General features: G+C 34.4%; 2 protein-coding genes across 8 annotated transcripts in view; one reads left to right on the top strand and one right to left on the bottom strand.

Annotated features, from left to right (window-relative positions):
• Nucleotides 1-803: 803 nt before the first annotated feature.
• LOC144978899 (protein lin-7 homolog C-like) lies at nt 804-10,939 on the top strand. Its single transcript, XM_078925499.1, has 6 exons — nt 804-879; nt 5,565-5,606; nt 6,060-6,208; nt 7,268-7,477; nt 8,329-8,383; nt 10,262-10,939. The coding sequence occupies exons 1-6, from the start codon at nt 843-845 to the stop codon at nt 10,363-10,365; spliced, it is 597 nt and encodes a 198-aa protein (XP_078781625.1). The 5' UTR covers nt 804-842; the 3' UTR covers nt 10,366-10,939.
• Nucleotides 10,940-18,944: 8,005 nt separating this feature from the next.
• LOC144978898 (uncharacterized) overlaps nt 18,945-20,643 on the bottom strand; it is a 150,477-nt gene continuing 148,778 nt past the window's right edge. For all 7 annotated transcript variants that reach the window (XM_078925494.1, XM_078925496.1, XM_078925492.1 and 4 more), the window contains one exon: nt 18,945-19,586. The gene's annotated coding sequence lies outside the window, so the exon portion shown is untranslated. The remainder of the gene's footprint in view (nt 19,587-20,643) is intronic.

The following is a 20,643-nucleotide window of genomic DNA, read 5'->3' on the forward strand; positions in this document are numbered from 1 at the left end:
AAAAAACCAAAAAATAAAAAAAACCAAAACAAAACAAAACAAAACAAACCCCTTGGCACATAAGTTGAGAGGGGTGTTGTATGTAAAGAGCTTTACTCAAGGACATAACGTAAGGACCCTTAGTTTTGCAATCATTGCCACCCATCCGCTCACAAATCACTCTCAACATCATTTGATAGTTACAAGATGAGATCAAAATAAAGGGACTAAATGTGACTCGTGTAAAATATACAACACAAAGTTTCGCTCATTTAATTTTTTATTTTCTGTTGTATCCTTTGCATAAGTCACATTTACTTCCTTTCTTTAGATCTCCGTTTTATTGGCTCACTTAGGCACCTCTAGCTTTTGATATTACAATACAAGACATTAGACGGATGGATTCAGCCACCGTCCTATTTCATTCATTCACAATATAATTTTTTTTAAAGTGAGTTTTTTATAGCGCAATATTCATTAAACTTGCTCAAATCGCTTTACAAATGGTATCTGACCAAAAGCAACACGAAGCATGAAGAAATGGACTATTAGGTAATACATTTTACAATTTTCCCCAATGCTTCTTTATTCTGTAAGGGAGACGAATGAATCTGTGATAATCGTCACGTATAAAATATTAATGGCAGCATGACACTTACAAAGTACGCGAGGAATGCAGAAAATGTAAAGTGCGACTAAACTCTTCTCTTAAAATGCATGATTGATTGCTTTTTTAAAAACAATTTTTATATGATTCAAAGGACGATTAATCAGTACCAGGTACTCCGAAAAAATCTCTATAATATTACTGGGTACTTCCGATATCGTATCAACTAGCACCCATCACTATAGCAAAGATCAAGATGGCTTCTGTTTCCGAACCTTTGACTCTTGAAAAAGGTAAAAAAATTGTAGCGTTAGTCAACATTAATTAAAATTCTTTCTTGTTTATGATGATATCAACGTACCGGAGATGAGTCTGATCAGCTCTCAGCTATTACGTAGTAATGATGACACAGTTTCAGACACTAACTCGAGACGTTGGGTCGTTTCGGTCATCGGTCCACAGCCACAGCAGTGGCAGTAGCAGTCAAGATCAGTACAGCCACACCACAACACAATTACGTCTAATAATCACAGATCGTTATTGATAGACTATTTCCAGATAATTTTTAAAAATCAAATGCCAAACTAGGCTGGAAAAAATGCCTGTGGTAATATGCATACCGGATCCGAAAAGATCAAAAGGTAAAGGGTTTCCAAAAAAATCCAATTCAATAACTTATTAATCAATAATAACACAATCCACTGTACTGTGACTGTGTCACTGAGTGACTGTCACTTGTCATGGTAAACAAAACAACGTTACTGACTGACTCTATAATGTATGATCTAACACTGACTCTTAGTCTACTAAGTGCAAGTCGATGCCCCCAGTTGTTTTTATGTGTTTTTGTTTGCGCTGTGATTATCCCAACCGTCTGGGAATAAATTGTTATCCCACACTGTCTGGGGATAACAAATTTTTATTATCCCCAGACGCATATTTGAAACTCCGCTCTTTTAAACAATTATCCACATTTCAGAATATGGAATGTTTCCAGATGCACATAGAAATAAGGAAAGTTAATAAAATATCTATAAAAACATAAAATTAACCAACATTAAAATCAGTTGTTACTACATATACACAATATGCGTCGACTTCGAAGTGGGTGTCATGGCCGAATGGTTTAGTCGTCTGCCCTGGAAGTTTGACCATAATCGACGTTGTGGGTTCGAATCCTGGTAACGTCACTTCTTTTTTTTTTTTTTTTTTTTTTTAAATTCCGTCTTCTTTTTACAGAACGTTGAAAGGGATAAATGTCCCATCCATCCTCCCCCCACCTCTTTTTTTTATTATTAAACTCTCTTTCTCTCTCTCTCTAAACTAGAAAATATATTCGTCCCCACTCCGATCTCAAATAGTGTCTAAAAAGAATAAATAATTAAAAAGCAAACAAACAGAAATATTCAGAGAGCGACCAAATGGTCAGATAGAGGAGAAAAATAAAACAATAATTGTTTTAAAGATAAAAACAATAATTGTTTTAAAAATAAAAACAATTTAAGAAATTCATGCTCAGAAACGGAACATTTACATAAAGGTTTAGCAAACAAAAAACTCTAAGGTTTAGGTCAAAATATAAAAAAAAAAAAGAAAAAGAGAGATTTCCCTCGGAGCAGGGAATAGTGTTAACAATAATAATAATAATAATAATAATAATAATAATAATAAATAATAATAATAATAATAATAATAATAATAATATATAATAATAATAATAATAATAATAATAATAATAGTATGATAATAAGAGTATTAATAATAAAAATAATACTATTATTGATAATAATATAATAATGATTATGATGGTAATAGTAATAATAATAACAAATATTACAGTTATTATTATTATTATTATTATTATTATTATTATTATTATTATTATTATTATTATTATTATTATCATTGACCAAAACAAAAACAAAAAAAACAATAATAGATCTAGAGCAAATTAAATAATGAAATAATATTATCGGGAAATAAAAAATTCAACTGATTAAAAAAAAACTCTTGCTCGGAACTCGGAACAAAAGTGAAAACAATGAAAATTAATTGGGAAGAAAGAAAGAAAAGTAAAAAAAAAAAAAATGAGTGGGGGGGGGGGGGGGGCGGCCGCGACTGGGTCGAATCTGTGCAGCTAAAAGGAGTAAAATGAAAGGTGGCCTTACCCACTGAACTGCCTATCCACACCGCCATCGGAATATTTTAAATTCATATATGAGCTAAACATATTTCCACCATTTTTGCTTCCTTGTTTTGCTACGGTAGTTATTTTCATCTCTGATTCGAATAAAAATATGTTGTTGGATCTAGTTTTGTGGACGTGTGATACTAAATTGTATTGTCTTGTGCGAAGTAGACAGGAAAATAACAGGTGTGGGTTTTGGGCTTTGGGGCAAACAACACGATGGCCTAGGAATTCGTCCGCGACATAAAAATTATTCCCGGTCGTCCCCAAAATTGTGGCCAGAATGAGCAAATTATAGAAACAAGAGATGATCAATAAAGTGAACAGGTAGGTTGGTAGTGAAAATTTAAATGGTTGGTGGACTATGAACAGATTTGATGATTAACAACTTTCTTCCTGGTTGAAAATAAAAAGTCGAATTGCCAGTTTGACGTTTTCAGATCAAAGTAACAAAAGAAATTTCATTGATCCATTTGCTTTAAAATATTTTTAAAAAAAAAGAGCTGGATTTGACATTTGATCACTATTTACTTTCATCTTGTGTTAAATATCACTTGATATAGTAACTGTTTTGGGACACAACCACTAGTATTTTTTCCAGAATATTTGGTATTTTTCACGCCTAGTTTGGCATTTTGCATAAAATCTTTCTGCCCACTTGCTACATGCGTCTGGGGATAGTATCCTCAGACAGGTGTCTGGGGATAACAAAAATTGGTTATCCCCAGACACCTGTCTGGGGATAACGAATTTTTATTATCCCCAGACAGGCGTCTGGGAATAATGACAGCCTTTTGTTTGTTTTTGTTTTCGATGTGATTATCCCCAGACACCTGTCTAGGGATAGTGAAAATTCGTTGTCCCCAGACACCTTACTTATTTCTATTTGCATTTCGAAACATTCCATATTCTGGCATGTGAATAATTGTTTGAAAGAGCGGAGTTTCAAAAAAGTGTCTGGGAATAACGAAAATTTGTTATTCCCAGACACCTTCTTGGGATAACAAATTTTCGTTATTGGCAGACCCTGTCTGGGAATAATCATAGCGGGTCTCAGCAGTTGTTAGTTTTAGTTGTTGGGAATATGTCCTGGTTTCAAAGCAAAACTGTTTGATGAATGGGTGTCTCGATTTAAAAGTAAGTATCTCGAGTGTCAAACTGTTCTGATGTCTCTAATGCTTATATAAAGAAGTCTATAATCGCATTACACATTATTTCTAGAACATTTTGGCAAGTCGTACGGAATTTTTTCCTTTCAACATGTAATTCAGTACATACGTGCTTTTACGATTTTATCCCTATCGGTTAGCAAACTCACAGTTCTGGAGTAAAATCTCTCAAGCCTGTGTTTCTTGTATTGTAGCTAATCAAAATTTTCATACTGGATAACATTCTTTTAGATCAGATGTCCAGATCCCATCGCTGCATCCTCCCGGAAAGCAGAGTGAATGTTGTGGTGACAAAAAATATGAGAAAGAGAGCGAATCAATATATTTAATATAAATTGTTTACAAAATTCAATTAATTAGCAATTTGTGTTCTTAAACAGCTAAAAATGTTCAGATTTGTACTTACATTGAAATATTCAGCATAGGTTACCAAAGTTTACATTTATGAACTGTATATTCATCACCAATGTCCAAGTTAACACATTTCAGAATTCCTGGTGCCCATGTAGATGGTGCCCACGCAGGTGACACCAAACTTTATTTTAAGTCAAAAATCAAAACCAGAGCAAGATTAATGTCTCCAATCAATTTTCAAACACTTTCTTTCATAATAAATAATAAAATAGGATATTGAAATTTGGTGCAATGGCAGAAAATTGAAGACACGAAATCTCCCATACCCCATTATTCACTCTAAAAACAACTAAAAATGTTAATTTTTTTTGTTTTGTTAATTTTACAAGTTTCCAAGACCTAATTTTAGTCACTTGAACAAATTTGTAGTTAAAAATTTAAAAGTTTGCCTGATATATAGAATTAAGTTTCCTTTGTCACATCGGAGACACGAAAATAACGCGATTACATCATATGCAGGAAATAACTTATAAACAATGATGGAGATAATGTTTTAAATTTTTAAATCATACAAATTGTAGTTAATACATCTAACCTTTGTTAAAAACAAAACATAAAGTTAACTTTAAATGGAAACTGTTGATTCACTTACCTCATTTGATCCATTCTAAAAACGAAAGTAAAACCTTCGTGTCTTCAAAACGCCACTTTTGCTCGGTAAAAAATCCTAAAAAAATATATAAAGCAAAATTTTGCCACCATTTTGCTACCACAGCTCCAGGAAGAGTTGATCTATCAAAAACAGCAACTATAGTCACCACATCTCAATTAGATTTTGATATATTTTGTTGCCCATGCAGAAATTGCTTTTCCTGTCATTATTGTGTTTTCCGCCTTATGGTCCACTACTCATACTCATACTCATAAACACTAACCCTCAAACTCAAAAGTGGGGAAGGGAATGAAAGAAGTCAAGGGTCGTGACAGTTAAATTAAACTATTACCGTGTACTGAGGGTTTAATTTTAATGCCCCCCTCACCGCTCCCAAAATGAGCAAGGTACCTGGTTACTCTGGTAAGTGTACATATTCGGAGACTATGTACCGGGTTACAGAATCCATAGATATCCGGTTTTGTTTTTTCCTGATAAAAATGCTGAAAATTAAATTTGAATGGAGTGTGAATGAGAAGTAAGAAGAGTACTTTTATTTTTACTTTATATTTGTTCTTGTTGACATTATGTTATAATGAATTTATCTCATTTCAGACATCAACAGGGCCATTGAGCTCTTGGACGTCCTCCAAAGAAGTAAGTGTGTTTGTTTTGTATTCTAATCAGGTTTTTTAAAAAAAAGCTATTGTATTATAGTTTTATCTTTATCCGATGTCTGGCATCTTTGACTTTCCACTTGCAATGGCACGCTTACACTTAAGTTTATCAGCTTTGTAAGAAAAGGGCTCTGGTCACAAAATCGAAATTTCACTTGGTTTGTACTTGAGGCACCTTCTATTTCTATTTTGTGCATTTGAAAGTAGGTCGTCTTCTAAATGAAAACTGCGATCTTCTTATATATTTCATTTTTTTTCCTAATAATTATGTTACTCGTAAACGTAGTATGAAAACTTTGTACAAGTTGTGTGCTCAGAATTTTTTTTGTGTGTGGAATTACAATTAATTTTATTGTCTTGATAATACAGAGTTTAAACGCAAATTGTGGTAAATCTGTATCAAGGTTATAAGATTTGATCTTGTTTTCATCAGGTGGGGATTTCCCAGCATCCAAGCTCCAGGCTCTCCAGAGAATCCTCCAGAGTGATTTCCTTCATGCCGTCAGAGAAGTTTATGAAAGTGTCTACGACACAGTGGATGTCAGTGGCAACGCCGACGTGAGAGCGAATGCCACAGCTAAGGTAAAAATACAGTGTCAGTGCTGGTGGGTAGAGTAAGGTTGATGAGACCTTATCAACATTTCCTGATAGGAAGTCTGAGAGCACGAGCAAATATACAGGAATGTCAAAGACTGTCATATGATTCTGTCTCTTAACGCTGTCAGATGGACGACTATGATGGCCAGATATGCCTAATTATAAAAATTTCAGACTTTTTGACTTTCACATGTTAAGAGCACTGATGTAAACATCTTGGTCTCTCAGATGTTATTCCATGTCTATTTTTAGTTAGTTGCTCCAATGTCAACATCTATCCCAACCTTTCTATTGCCAAAACATTTTTTTTTTATTAATCCCTTCCTAATTCTTTTTGAATATCATGATTTTGGTGTAAATGGAAGATTGATATAGAAAGGCAGGTTCCTGAACTATACTCACATACAGTCTCAGGACATAATTATTTTCAGCAATCACAATTTGAAATTTCTGGGTATTTTTTGAAATGATAGTCTGCTCCGATTTAGACATATTTTCCCCCTTTTTTTTTTTTTTTTTTTGAAACTTCAGAACAGCCAATGGTCATATATGCCACCCATTTCAAATTAAATCCCTACTTTGATAGGAATTTGCATTTTATATGAACGTTGAATATGAACATATATTTTGACCCATGTTGATTAGAAATATGCCTTTAATATTTGTTCTAAAAGTATCATAGCATAAATTAAAAATTAGCAGCAAGTTTCTGTTTATAATTATATATTTATTTATTGTTATTATTTATTATTTGATTTTGTTTTACTTTTTCCAAATTTTATTTTCATTTATTTATTATTTAAATATTAATGAGTTTATTTGTAAATATTTATAGATGTGAATAAAGTATTATTCCCCCAAATTCATTTTAAATGATTGTGTGGATTAAAATTTGTATGTGGATCTTTTTGTTCAATTTTTATACTTTTGTAGCACACAAGTTTGTAAACAGATTTTCTTTTTTTATGGGATGAATAAAGTATTATTTCATCTATCTTATCTTATACCTATATATGTTATATTTTAATGTTCATATCACCTCAGGCCACAGTTGCTGCCTTTGCAGCCAGCGAGGGGCACGCCCATCCCCGTGTGGTGGAGTTGCCCAAGACGGAAGAGGGTCTGGGCTTCAACGTGATGGGAGGCAGGGAGCAGCACTCCCCTATCTACATCTCTCGTATCATTCCTGGTGGCGTGGCTGACAGGCATGGAGGACTCAAACGTGGAGACCAGCTCTTGTCCGTCAATGGGGAGGTAAGTCACGTGTGTCATCCTTCTAGAAATTGAATGTGTCTATGATTCTAAAGGGCTATAGAAGCTGTGGATAGTAAAAAGTAATCAACAAATATGATATGTTTCAACAAAAAATTAGAACTAAATACTAACATGGAATGTTTCAGGCTCAAAACCCTTCTTCAGCTGACAATAAAATAAAAAAATACAATACTTAAAAAGTATTTTAAATAATGTATTTTTGTTTCATTGTCAGCTGAGGAAGGGTTTTGAGCTTGAAACATTTTGTGTTTGTTATTTTGTAATTTTTTGAAGCTGTTATATTCATTTTTGTTTTATTACTTTTTACAGAAATAGAATATCTGCCTCCCCCCTAGCCCCCTCAACCCTTTCCCCTTCTCCTATTTAAGACTTTTTTAGCGACTTGGTCAGTCAATCTGGTGCTATGTTGGGGTGCTATGTTAAAAATTTTAAAAAATACAAAAAACTTGCATTTCTTGAGGACAATATCCACTAAACATGCTCACAGCACATTGCAAGGTTTCCCATAGCCAACTGTAACATGTAGGACGAGACATGACGTCTTTTCGGTGATATGGCATGTTTTTAGAAGTTGGACATTGAAAATTGAATATTTTGTTATCAATTACATAATACACATAAGTTTGTTTTTTTTTGTTTTTTTTTTTCATTTTCAGTTGAAATGTAAAAACTCTGTTAAATTTCCACTCAATGAAATTATTTTAATTGGACCTAAAATTTTATAATTTTTATCTTTATTAAATTCATTGTCTATCACTCATTCTCTCTCTCTCTCTCTCTCTCTCTCTCTCTCTCTCCCTCTCCATTGATGTATTTGTGTTTGATTTCAGTCAGTGGAAGGCGAATGTCATGAGAAGGCAGTGGAATTATTAAAGATTGCTCATGGTGAGTGGTGTCTGTGGCGATAACAATATGTCTATGTATGTCTATATCCCTGTGTGTTGTCTGTTCATGTCAATGTCCTTTTTGTGCATTGTCTGTGTCAAGTCCATGGGTGAAAGTTCGCCGGAAAAATCCTGCATGGCCGGATTTTTATTTTTGAAAAAGAGGTCTCGCCGTTTTTTTTTTTTTGTCTGGCCGGAATTCGAAAATGAAAAAAACCGGCAACTGTATAATAATATAATTAACCGCACTTCTGTTTTTTCCTCTTATTGGTAGTTGCAGGATTTTTTTTTCTGAGCACCTGCCTTTGCAGGATTAATATCTTTGAGTAACTTTCACCCATGGTCAAGTCTCTGTCAATGTCAGCGTCCCTGTGTGTTGTCATTGGCCCTGTGTGTTGTCTGCATAGTCCCAGATCCTATCCATGTCAATGTCAATATTTTTGACAAAGTTTACGTCTAGTCAGTCATTGAAAAGCCAATTTAGTTATCGTCCTTACTTACTTACTGCATTGTGGACATAGAACAATTACAATAATATAAAATTCTGTCACTTTTGTGTTTGAAACTCATTCAGGACAATGTCGAGTAGGGTAGATACCACATGGGGTTTTGGGAAAGATTGCCGAGAGTAGATTTATTATTTGTTTGATAAACTGGAAAAAATCTCATTTCCATGAGTGTTTGGGGGTTGAATAATGAAAAATAATTCAAAAATGGAGAATCAGCTACGAAAATTATTTCAGTTTTAGATTTCTTAAATATATAAAAAATGTATGTCTAAGGCATCAACTTTGTTCACACTTGTTCGAATCTTTGAGGAGCTATTTCTGCAATTGTTTTCACGCTGAACTGTCTCTCTGTTTGTCTATTTTGATTTTCCTTCCTAATTAAACCAAGAGAAACTGGAAAAAAAACAAAAAACTATAGTTTCTCTCAGCTTTTTCATAGTTACATTATATAGATGTCTTTTTGTGTTGAATGTTACAAGAGTAACCTCTTGTAGCTTGAGCAGTTTTATAAAGTGAGAGAAAACGAACCTATGACAAGGTTGTCGATGATTTTCCGTATATTGACTACGGAATTCAGTATGTTATAAACACTCAGTATATTTTCCAATCACCTGCTATACAGAAAAAAGTTAACACATAATGTCTTTTTACTGGAGTTCAGCACTCAGAAAGAGGGTCAGTCAATGTGTTTGTTTAAAAGTTCAGTAAAGTTTTGCCTCTTGAATTGGCAACCCTGCTATGAGTTATAAAAATGTATGGGATGGTCTATTTGTCCTTAAAACTACCGTGAAATCCTGTTAAAGCCAACACCAATAGGACCTGAAAGATATGTTGACATTATCCATCATCAATGGAACACACTTAGAGATGAACAGAAAATATGGGACTATCATGAGATGTTGACTGTATGCCCAAAGTTTACTTTAAGAGTGTTGACTTTATGCGGATTTCACTTTATATACCTGGCCATAGGCAGTGACAGATACTGTAACTAATTTTGGTTTTTAATTTTTATAAAAAAAAGGACAATGATGGTCTTTGCTTCGTACCCGAAAGGTACAGAGTTCGATTACCCGCTGATGCACTGTGTGACCTTGAACAAGTCACTGCGCCTTAGCTCATTTTGCAGCGCTGCTCTGCGGCTGACGTCTGGGTTATTCCAGTCTTCCTTTGGAATAGACCCTGGACACAAATGTCCCCTGTGAAGGGGATAAAGGGAATTTTATTTATTTTATTTATTTAAAATCAAATGAATGAAGCTTGTGAAATGATAATTTTTAAGATTATAATTTAAAAATTAAATATGATCAATAATTACAAGCAAGATTGGCCTGTTCATCTAACTTAATTTTTTTTTTTTTAAATTTCAGGAACAGTGAAATTGGTGGTGCGCTATACGCCTCGTGTTCTGGATGAAATGGAAGCACGGTTTGACAAGCAGCGATCGGCCAATCGCAGACCTCTGCCCCAGTGATCCATCGTCATCATGTGTGTGTTTGTGTGTGTGTGTGTGTCAGGATTGTTCTGTCCCCTCTGCCTGGATTGATGGATGACTTGCGTGTTTGTATATGTGTGTGTGTCTGTGTGTGTGTGTGTGTGTGTGTGTGTGTGTGTGTGTGTGTGTGTGTGTGACTGGAAGTCTGACTCAACTCCCATCAAAACGCATTAATTGTTCCATTAATCAGTACTGATGGTTTTCCATGGAATCCACAAATCCACAATTTCAGAGACAGCCGAGGAATTAACTCCTTTCCAGCTATCAATGATTGTTTATCATCTCCATTGCTGTAAAAATGGGATTAAGGGGGGGATAACGTCGTTAAAATGGGGTTTAAGACAAAGCTCTCCAAATTTTTCTCCCTCCTTTTTCACGTTTTGTCACCATTGGCACTGATTAACATTACATCATCGTAAGCAATGTGTATTCTATTAGTACCCGGAAGAGGAAGTGGACAGGATAGTAAAATTTCTAATGCTGTCAACAGATGTAAGAGTGATACAAAGCTGCTAGAAGCTGTTGACTGTGTAAAGTAATAAATAAACAAAAATGATTATAACAGCGTTAAAAAAAAAGAAGAACAAAATACCAAATATGAAACATTTCAGGCTCAAAACTCCTCTTCAGATAATAACAAAATAACAATAAAAGTATAAATATATATTATATAAAGACCAGATAGACAGCAGATGTGTGTGATTGTGTGACAGTGGTATTGTTTGTTTATATAATATGGAAGATGAATAAGAAATGTTGTGAGTGATGAAATTTTTTTTCTTATTATTCCAATACAAATACGCATATTATGTTGGGTTTTTTTCATTATTTTTTTTCATATCGCAATTTCACGACATTACAGTATCACTTCGCTTTTCATATTTTGAATATTTTTTACATTTTTGAATGAGCTCCCCAAGGCTGAGTTGTCGTGTGTGTCATTTATTATTATTATTATTATTATTATTATTATTATTATTAGACAGTATTTTGGATCCCTTTTCATATTTATACTTCAGTTTTATTGATATAACACTTGGTTGTGACGAAATCAGTGCGGGTGGTTGGATGGGAGCATCACCCTTGAATCATATACCTATGATGTTCGCATGGGTGTACGATCCGATAGTGATGTCGTTTCTTCTTCTCTTTACTAGCCTATACTGCTTTTTTGGTTTGTGATTGTATTTTTGACAGGGGATATTTTTTTTCTGTAAATCTTCTGCCTGTTTGTTCTTGGTTATTTATAGTTTAGCTTATGATATCTTTAGGTTATGATTTTGATTTACATTTGTACTATTTTTGTTAGATTGCTTGTTTTTTTTTGTTTCAGCGGTCTCTCATATAACCTCAATTGTGTTGGAAGAGACCTAAAGCAACAAACAAACAAACGAAATCAGTCTTGAAGTTTACTAATCACGGTTAAAATTGACCTTTGTACTTTAGGAAAACTAATTTCTTTGTGTTTTTTTTTTTCTTTTGTTTTATTTTTTTTTTGATGACTTTATTTTTAATTCATTAAAAAAATTTTTTAAAGATTATTTTAAACATTTATTTATATTTCCTTCTCGATCCTCAAATTTCTACTCACGGAATACGATATCTGTATATATTTAGCTCCCTTAGTTTTATTGTCCTGTGTTGATTTGTAGAAATTCATGAAGACGTTTGTGATTATCAGGACCAGATCAGTACTGCATATCATTTATAAGATCAAAATATACCTACACGAAAATGTGATAAAAAGTTGTTTCCAAGACGTTTCGATTCTGAAACTCCTCAAAATCAAATTATTTTTAAAAAAGAAATTATGGAAGAATTTCATTTAAATTTTCTCAGTCGGTGAAGAATTAGAAGAAAAAAAAAGTAGTCCTTAAGGGGTGGACTGGGAAGTCCGACACAATCTCGACTGCACCTGGGATTGATCTCAGTCCCTTTGCATGTGAATCGAGTGCTCTACCAACTGAACTATCATGAAGAATAAATCCAAAAGCAAAGGTCTGGCACGGAATGAATATCTCCTGAAACTAGTTTTGTAAAATAATATTTTGTCCACATTTTTTCTTTTGGTCACTTTGAGAAGCTATTCCAGCCGCTAGTGTTTTACGATTAGTGGTAGTCAAGGTTGTCAATTTTCTCTATATTTAGGGAACTCAGGACGCTGCGTGTATGAACCATCAGTATATTATCCAATCACCAGCTAAACGGGAATTAAAGTAACCACGTAATGTGTTTCTGACTGAATTCAGCATTCATAAAGGGTGTCAGCCTATGTGTTTGTTGAAAAGTTAGTAAATATTTTGCCTCCTGACTTGACAACCCTGTGCCAGTTTTACAGTTTTTTGGTCATTTAAATCTGTCAAATTTTCAAACCAGAGAAATTGAAAACTTAATGATAATGACTTAAAATTTATCTTCCAGCCATATTCATCTTCAATTTTGCTGCGGCTTAAATGAACTATCATTGTCATGGGTAAATAACCCAAGGTGAAAACAAGCCGACAAAGCTATTTTTAGAATATTTGCTTTAAGAAAAATCTTTTTGTCCATTTTCCCCGTGACAAAATTCCATTCATAATCATTCCAGTTCATTTTGTTTCATTATTTAAAAACTTAATTTCAATGTTAAATTCTCATTTTATATTTGCTTCCTACTTTAATATAAAGCTATACTATTAATATATTGATTAAAACATTTTTTTTTTGGCTTTCTTTTTAAAAATTTGATTATTATTATATTTCTCTATGTGTTCTTTTACTTACTCCTTTGTGACAGACTATTGACCTATCCAAAGAGTAACGTGCAATTGCTATTGTCTGTTTCATGCTGTAGAAACGGGGATAAACTACGAGGTCCAGATAACTCAATGATGGAAAATGCATTCATCGCTCGTGAAAAGAGGTTGATATCAATTGTGAATGTAGTTGTGATTTATTTTTCCAACCTCTTCCAGCCTATGTGGTAGTGATTGGGTTACTGGGTCTGTTAGATCTGTGTCCAAAAGTACTTTGCAACAAATTGGTATCCTGCTGTGAAGTCTGCTTAAGGTAAACCCCTTGGGTATAGATAGAACGAAGTTGACGTTACTCAGGTCTTCGTTGTTTTTTGCTGTCCATGTTTATGAGTAATTCTCACTAAACTGTATTAACAAGACTATAAAGGTTTAAGGTTGCACATAGTTTTGAGTGTTGGTCGGTTATATTTCTGGATAGCAATGTTGTGAGTTTCTTCGCCAAATGTACATCATCTATAGGGGAATAAAGTTTATCTTATCCACTTTCAAGGGAAACCACCCCTCAAATGAGAATGAGTGATGGGTCCAGTAGTCTCCCCTGTTGATGAAACTGTAGAGCTTGACACTGTATCAACGATGATCTGCGAGTCATATAATGACACACTATTTAAGAATTATCCTATAATCTCCCTTTTATCTCATAATTATAAATAAACTGTTGTGATTCATGAACTTAAAGCTGGTATTTTGTAAGGGTGAAGGTGATGCTTTATTAAAGTGAATTTCAAGTGATGAGATTTAAAGATATGAATTTTGGGGTTTCAGTTCAGGCTTCAGGCCTCGTGAAACATTGTTTGTCCATTAAGGTATATCTAAACTTAAAATAAAACTAATACAGTGGAATCCCAATAAACCAACACCCCAGGACCTGAAAAATTGGTTGATTTTAATCAAGGTTGTAACTTAATATAATATATGATTTGTGTTCCTTTGAGTGGCGACCTGTGCTTGTGTCAGGATGAGACATTGAAAGGATCTCAAACTAAGTACACTGATTAAAGTGCTCTTGAAATCTACATCTCTTTCCTATTTCAACCAATTCCCCTTTGTCTTACTTTTTCTTGGGTGCTTTAATTGTAATTCTAGAATTTTTGAATATCCCATTTTTTGAGGGTGGTTGGATGGGAGCATCACCCTTGAATCATATACCTATGATGTTCGCATGGGTGTACGATCCGATAGTGGATGTTCGTTTCTTCTTCTCTTTACTAGCCTATCCTGCTTCTTTGGTTTTGATTGTATTTTTGACAGGGGATATTTTTTCCTGTAAAATCCCTGCCTGTTTGTTCTTGGTTATTTATAATTTAGCTTATGATATCTTTAGGTTATGATTTTGATTGCATTTGTACTATTTTTGTTAGATTGCTTGTTTTTTGTTTCAGCGGTCTCTCAATATAACCTCAATTGTGTTGGAAGAGACCTAAAGCAACAAACAAACAAATATCCCATTTTCTTCCTTTTTACTGGCGCTGATATGACCTTAATGTGTTACAAGCACCGTAAAACCATTAAAAACAAACAGAAGCAAGGCTGACCTATACATTATCAACAGAACACACTTTGTTAAAGAACAAACAATTTGGGACTGTTATATGACTTAAAGCAGGGTTGACTTTAATAGTGTTGAATTTATACCGATTCCACTGTATTATTGAAAGTTGATTTTAATTTTGAGCATCCAAATCACCTCGACATAACACCGTTTTCAGACAGTGGGTAACAATTTGAATAGACTTGTGTGTTGTGTGTTATGTATCTTGTCCCAGGTTGGGGCTCTTTTCACTTCTATTCTTTTTTTTTCATCTGTCATTTTAAGTCTGTTTCCCTGTCATGTTTTTTGTTGTTGTGATTTGTAATCATTCTTTTTGGTTAACATTATACATAATTCTCCCCTGTAGAAAATATCATTGACCAGTGAACTATCGTACTCTGGAAAGACTTGTATATAAAAATTTGGCCAGAAAAATCATCCTTCAAATTCAAATGTCCTTCAATTTAAATGACCCTCATCTCGGTAAAAACTCTCAAATATGGGGCTTTTGGAAGTCCCAAGTTTACGAGTGTTTGTCAAGATGAGAATCATTTAAATAGATCGATATTTGTGTTCTGGCCAATTTTGGAATACTTATTTGTCTTTCCAGAGTACGGTAGTAAAACTGGTTAGGTTAGACTTTGCCCTCATGATCATTAAAACAGATTTCATTACATGCATTTTAGAGAGTTTGTATATTTAGATTATCTGACATAATGTTTTTCTGGGTGGGGTTCATGACCTCTCATCGTGGGCAGGGAGGCACTTACTGTGCCTTCTATCTATCCCCCTATATCTGTTTTCCAACATATTTTCTCTATTTCTCTTAGAATGAGATTACGAGACAATTTTGTTACAGAAAAAGACAGCACTGTTAATAAACATGTAAATACTCATTTTACACCTGAGTACGGTGAGAGAATGTGAGTAAAGATCCTTTTCCAAGAACTCAACTATGCGCTGCTCAGAGTGGGACTCTAACTCTAGACCTTCCGACTGGCTGGGGTTCCTGACCTCCCATAGTGGGCAGGGAGGTACTTATTATGTCTTCTATCCCCTTATAGCTTTTTTTCCAATTTGCTTTCTGTCTTTGTCTTGGAATGAGATTACATCCTACTTGGTTTTGTCCTGGCCTTGGCTGGGAGTGGGAGGGAAACAGTCAGATGTATAGTTAGAGTTCTGGGAGAGGATATTTTTTGTCTTGTAAATCATCTCTCTATTATGCACTGCATTATGTTTTGATTGCATTTTATACTTATGATTTGTAAACATTTGATTGTGTTCCTCTCAGTGAGGACTTGTGCTTGTGTCAGGATGAGACACTTAAGTACACTGAGCCTACTCAAGGAAGGAACTGTCCTTTCAGTCAGTACTCTCTCCCTTCAAGATCCAGTGATTTCTTATATTATTATCAATCTCTTTTGCCTGTCCCTCAGAGTCGGGTTTTATCCCTATTTCTGTAGTGTCCGATTATAATTGAATAAATAATATAAACATTTATGTAGGGCATTTCATGGATTCGTCTGTCCAATGCGGTTCTCAATGTTTCTGATATTCCCTCAGCAGGCCATGTGGAACCATATTTCCATTTTATACAGAACCAGTAACACTATTACAACATCCGTATCTACCCATAGCCAGGTACTCATTCACACCTGAGTCAAGTGGGGTAATATTGTGTCGTAAGCGTCTTACCCAGTGACACAACGTCAAGACTGGGTGGGGATTCTGACCTCCCATAGCGGGCAGGGAGGTACATACTGTGTCTTCTATACCCTTATATCTTTTTTCCAACATGTTTTCTGCCTTTGTCTTGGAATGAGATTACTTGGTTTTTTCCTGGCCCTGGTCGGAGTCCTGGCTGGGAGGGAAACAGTCAATGCATAGTTATTGTTTTGGGAGATGATATTTTTTTCCTTGTAAATCATCCCTCTGTTATGTATTATTTTTATTTTGAATGTATAATGTAAGCATTTGAGTGTGTTCCTCTTTGTTGGATTTTGTGCTTGTGTCTGGATGAGACTTATAGGTGATCTCAAACTAAGTACAGTGGTGGTATGCTCTTGGAATCTACATCTGATCCCTATTTGTTCCCAGTTCCCCTTTGTCTTACTTTTTCTTGGGTGCTTTAATTGTAATTCTAGAACTTTTTACTATTCCAATTTCTTCCTTTTTACTGGCGCGGATATAACCTAAATGTGTTGCAAGCGCTGTAAAACCCTCAAAAACATAAAACAAAAAAACACCTGAGTCAAGTGGGGTAATATTATGTCGTAAGCGTCTTGCCCAGTGACACAACGTCAGGACCCGAATTCCCCCTAGTTCAATGTCACTCATCCAGCCACTGACCATGCTTAACATCGCTTGACTTTTGTGACAATGCAAGACACCGTACCGATGAGCTGCTGAGACTGAGACACTCATAATTCAAGACACAGAAAGAAAGAAATAATATGAAATTCAATGGAAGCTTCAATTTTATTACAAAAACATCAAATGAACGTTTGATTGAATGAAATGAATGTTTTGTTTATTCATCTTAACAACGCCACTACCACATTATCTCATTCATCTGTAGTGTTTCATTCATCCTGTTTTGTTGATAAAGGGGAAACCTGAAACGTTCATTTGATCTATTTTTGTAATTAAATTGAAGCTTACATTCAATTTGATGTTATTTACACATTATTTATTTCTTCGAGCTTCGAGCAGCAAAAAATGACCAATGACGCCATCACAATACTTTCCAATTTATTGCACTCACAAAAGAACCAACCATTGACTGAGAAATGAAATCCAAATTGTCAACAAGAGTAAGTAATATTATTAGATAATGTAAATAAATAAAGATATAAATGAATGAATAAATAATTTTTTAAAGATTTAAAATGTAATTAATACTTGTATTAATGAACAAATTTGTGAAAACAGAAGCTCTAATGAATCCCATTGCAAAAAAAAATTTTTAGAAATAAAAATAGTAAAAAAAAATAATAAATCGGATTTAAAGCTAAATGTAACAAAATAATTAATCTTAATTAGTCACAAGGTAAAAAAAAAATTAATTAATTGAGAAGATCACGAAAAAACAAACATAATGAATTAATGTGTGAGATGCTCCATGAAAATGGTCAACATGTCATGGAAGTCCTTTTGAGATATATAGTAATGATAATGATATAGTTAAGAATTACAGTAATATTTTGATCTTTTCAATTGAAATTGTGGAATAAGGTGATTATATAATATGTATGATTTCTAATTCTAATTTTAAAGTAAAGTTTGAAATTTAAACATTTCAATTATTTTTTTTTTTTTTGCTAGGCAATTTCAATGTTGAAGTTAAAGCTGTGTTTTTTTTCCTCAAAACCAATTTTCTACATATTGACCAAAACAACCATTAAAAAAAAGGATGATAATCATCATTTTCCCCATAAAATAAACGACAAAATGTAAATAATCATCTATTCCTTTATAATATAACATCATCAATTCAATAACCCAATTTCATTACAATGTGACACATGGACGGACCACTTTCATAGAGCGTCTTACATATTATATGTAACCAGTTTATCTGTCGTACTCGGGAAAAATACATATTTAAACGTTTGGCCAAAAAACTCGTCCTTCAAATATCGATCGATTTAATTGAACCTCATCTAGGCAAAACTATTAAACCTGGGACTTTGCAAAGTCTTCCATCCATAAAAACCCAGGTTTCAGAGTTTCTGAGGGTCATTTAAACCGATGATATTTGAAGGACGAGTTTTCTAGCCAAATTTTTTTTAATACGATTTTTTTTTCTCTCCAAATTACGACAGTTAATCGGTTAACTCTCCTTACCAACAGATTGTGTTAATGACGAAGGGAGTTAATTATTGATAGTTTACACCAATTTACACGGTTCAGTCCCTTGATGATGGATGGCCATATTTATTCTTCAAAATGGCGACCATGGCAAAGTACCGGATTCAAAACCTGCCGAAGGCAACGAGCAAAAATCGACGTCTTTTTTTTTTTGATATTTAAAAATGCGAATTTGATCAAGACCATCTAGACGTCTATATCAAGAAATTGGAATATGCCCCAAACTCGTCACAATGGATACGATGCAACTAACAACATCCTCATCCTGATTTCATTTTCATTTGTAGTACATCACACATTTTTTTAAAAAGCATCCTCTTTGTTAGAGCTATAGATAGTGCAAAGATGACGTCACTCAGGTCTTTGTTATTGTTTTTTTTTTTGTTTTTTTTTTTGCCATCCGCGTTTATGAGTACTTCTCACTAAACTGTATTAACCTGACTATAAACGATCAAGGTTACACATAGTTTTGTGTGTTGATCCGTTATACTTCCGGATGGCAATGTTGTGAACTCCTTAGCCAAACGCATACTATCTATAAAAATTTGACACGGTATTGGTAGAGGTCATTTTACTGAACAATATAATTTGTGTTTAAAATGTATCTACTATCTATGTCGTTGCTTTTTTGTTTTAGAGTTAGAGGAAATATCCATTTTTGTGTTGGATAGATAGGTGTGAAATTTTGCGGGGAAATTCTACAATACGTCTTGTTGGTAAGGAGAGAATAAAGGACTGATAAAGGGTTAGAATAAATACGGAATATACACATCCAGTACACACAGAAGACTTGTCTCTTTCTTTTTTTTTTTTAAATTTTAGTTCAATGAATTCAAAGTAAAAAAAAAAAAAAAAATTCAGTGCATTCGGGGTTTTTTTTTGTTTGTTGTTGCTGTTTATTTTCAACTGCAGTTGAAGTGGACGCGAGTCAGTCGTATTGGGAACTGAAGAATGTACAAAAAAATAACCAGGTGTGGTCGGGTTTTCTTTTTACAATTGTGAATCTGTGGGTGAAAAAAACAAACAAAATGTTGATTGGAAAATATTGAGAAAAAAAGATAAATAAAAAAGAATAAAATTCCCTTTATTCATTCCCATAGGGGAAATTTGTCTCTGGGGTCTATTCCAAGGGAAGACTGAAATAACCCAGGCGTTAGCCGCAGTGCAGCGCCGCAAACTGAGTCAGGGCAAGAGGTGACTTGCTCAAGGCCTCACAGCACAACGGCGGGTGATCGAACTCGGTACCTTTCGGGTACGAAGCAAAGACCGTTCTGCTGTGCTACGCTGCCCCCAATAATAATAATAATAATAATAATAATAATAATAATTAAATTGAGCTTTTATAAATCGCAATATCCATTAAACGTGCTCAAAGCGCTTTACAAAGGGTCCTTGGCCAACAGCAACATGTCACTTGGCGCCTGTTAGGCGATATTACAACGATGTTAACGGCCAGGTACTCATTTTACACCTGAGTACGACGATGAGTAAACAGTCTTTTCCATGGCCTCAACTATTCGCCGAGCGAGGCTTTAACCCGGGACCTTCCGATGTGAAAGCGAGTGTCATACCAAAATTGTGACCTACCGTCTCTGTAAGGTGTTATCTGGGGGTGAACCAGTTTCCAAAAATTGAATATGGGGTAAAAAAAAAAAAACCCCAAACAAAACGGTTAAAATTCCAAAATTTGAGACTTGTAATTAAAGTCCTCTTAGCTCAGTTGGTAGTGCACTCGCTTCACAAGCAAAGGGACCGAGATCGATCCGGTTGCAGTCGATATTTTTTTTTTCTGACCACCCATCAGTGATTGGGTAGCTGGGTCTGATAGATTTGGCGGAGAGTACTTTGCGATGGACTTGCGTCCTATCCAAAGGGTAGCAAGCATTTTATATTGTCTGTTTCACGCTATAAAAACTGAGAAAAACTCCGGCTCAACGAGCCTATGGCTCTGAAGGACTGCTTGAATTAAAGAATGACGTCATTTCAACCCATTGACCCATATCGACGTGCACATACTCGCAGGTCTGATAGCAGAACGCACGTTGGCCCATAACAATTTAG

This window comes from Berghia stephanieae, chromosome 8 (assembly GCF_034508935.2).
Source record: "Berghia stephanieae isolate SIO BIC M18660-M18661 chromosome 8, UCSD_Bste_1.3, whole genome shotgun sequence".
Classification (NCBI taxonomy): Eukaryota; Metazoa; Mollusca; class Gastropoda; order Nudibranchia; family Aeolidiidae; genus Berghia; species Berghia stephanieae.

What these genes read in the sequence shown, in the direction of transcription:
- LOC144978899 (XM_078925499.1), top strand. Translation starts at nt 843, where the DNA reads ATGGCTTCTGTTTCCGAACCTTTGACTCTTGAAAAAG. An exon ending in ACCTTTGACTCTTGAAAAAG is followed by an intron (nt 880 to 5,564) that starts GTAAAAAAATTG and finishes ATCTCATTTCAG; the next exon opens with ACATCAACAGGGCCATTGAG. An exon ending in CTTGGACGTCCTCCAAAGAA is followed by an intron (nt 5,607 to 6,059) that starts GTAAGTGTGTTT and finishes TGTTTTCATCAG; the next exon opens with GTGGGGATTTCCCAGCATCC.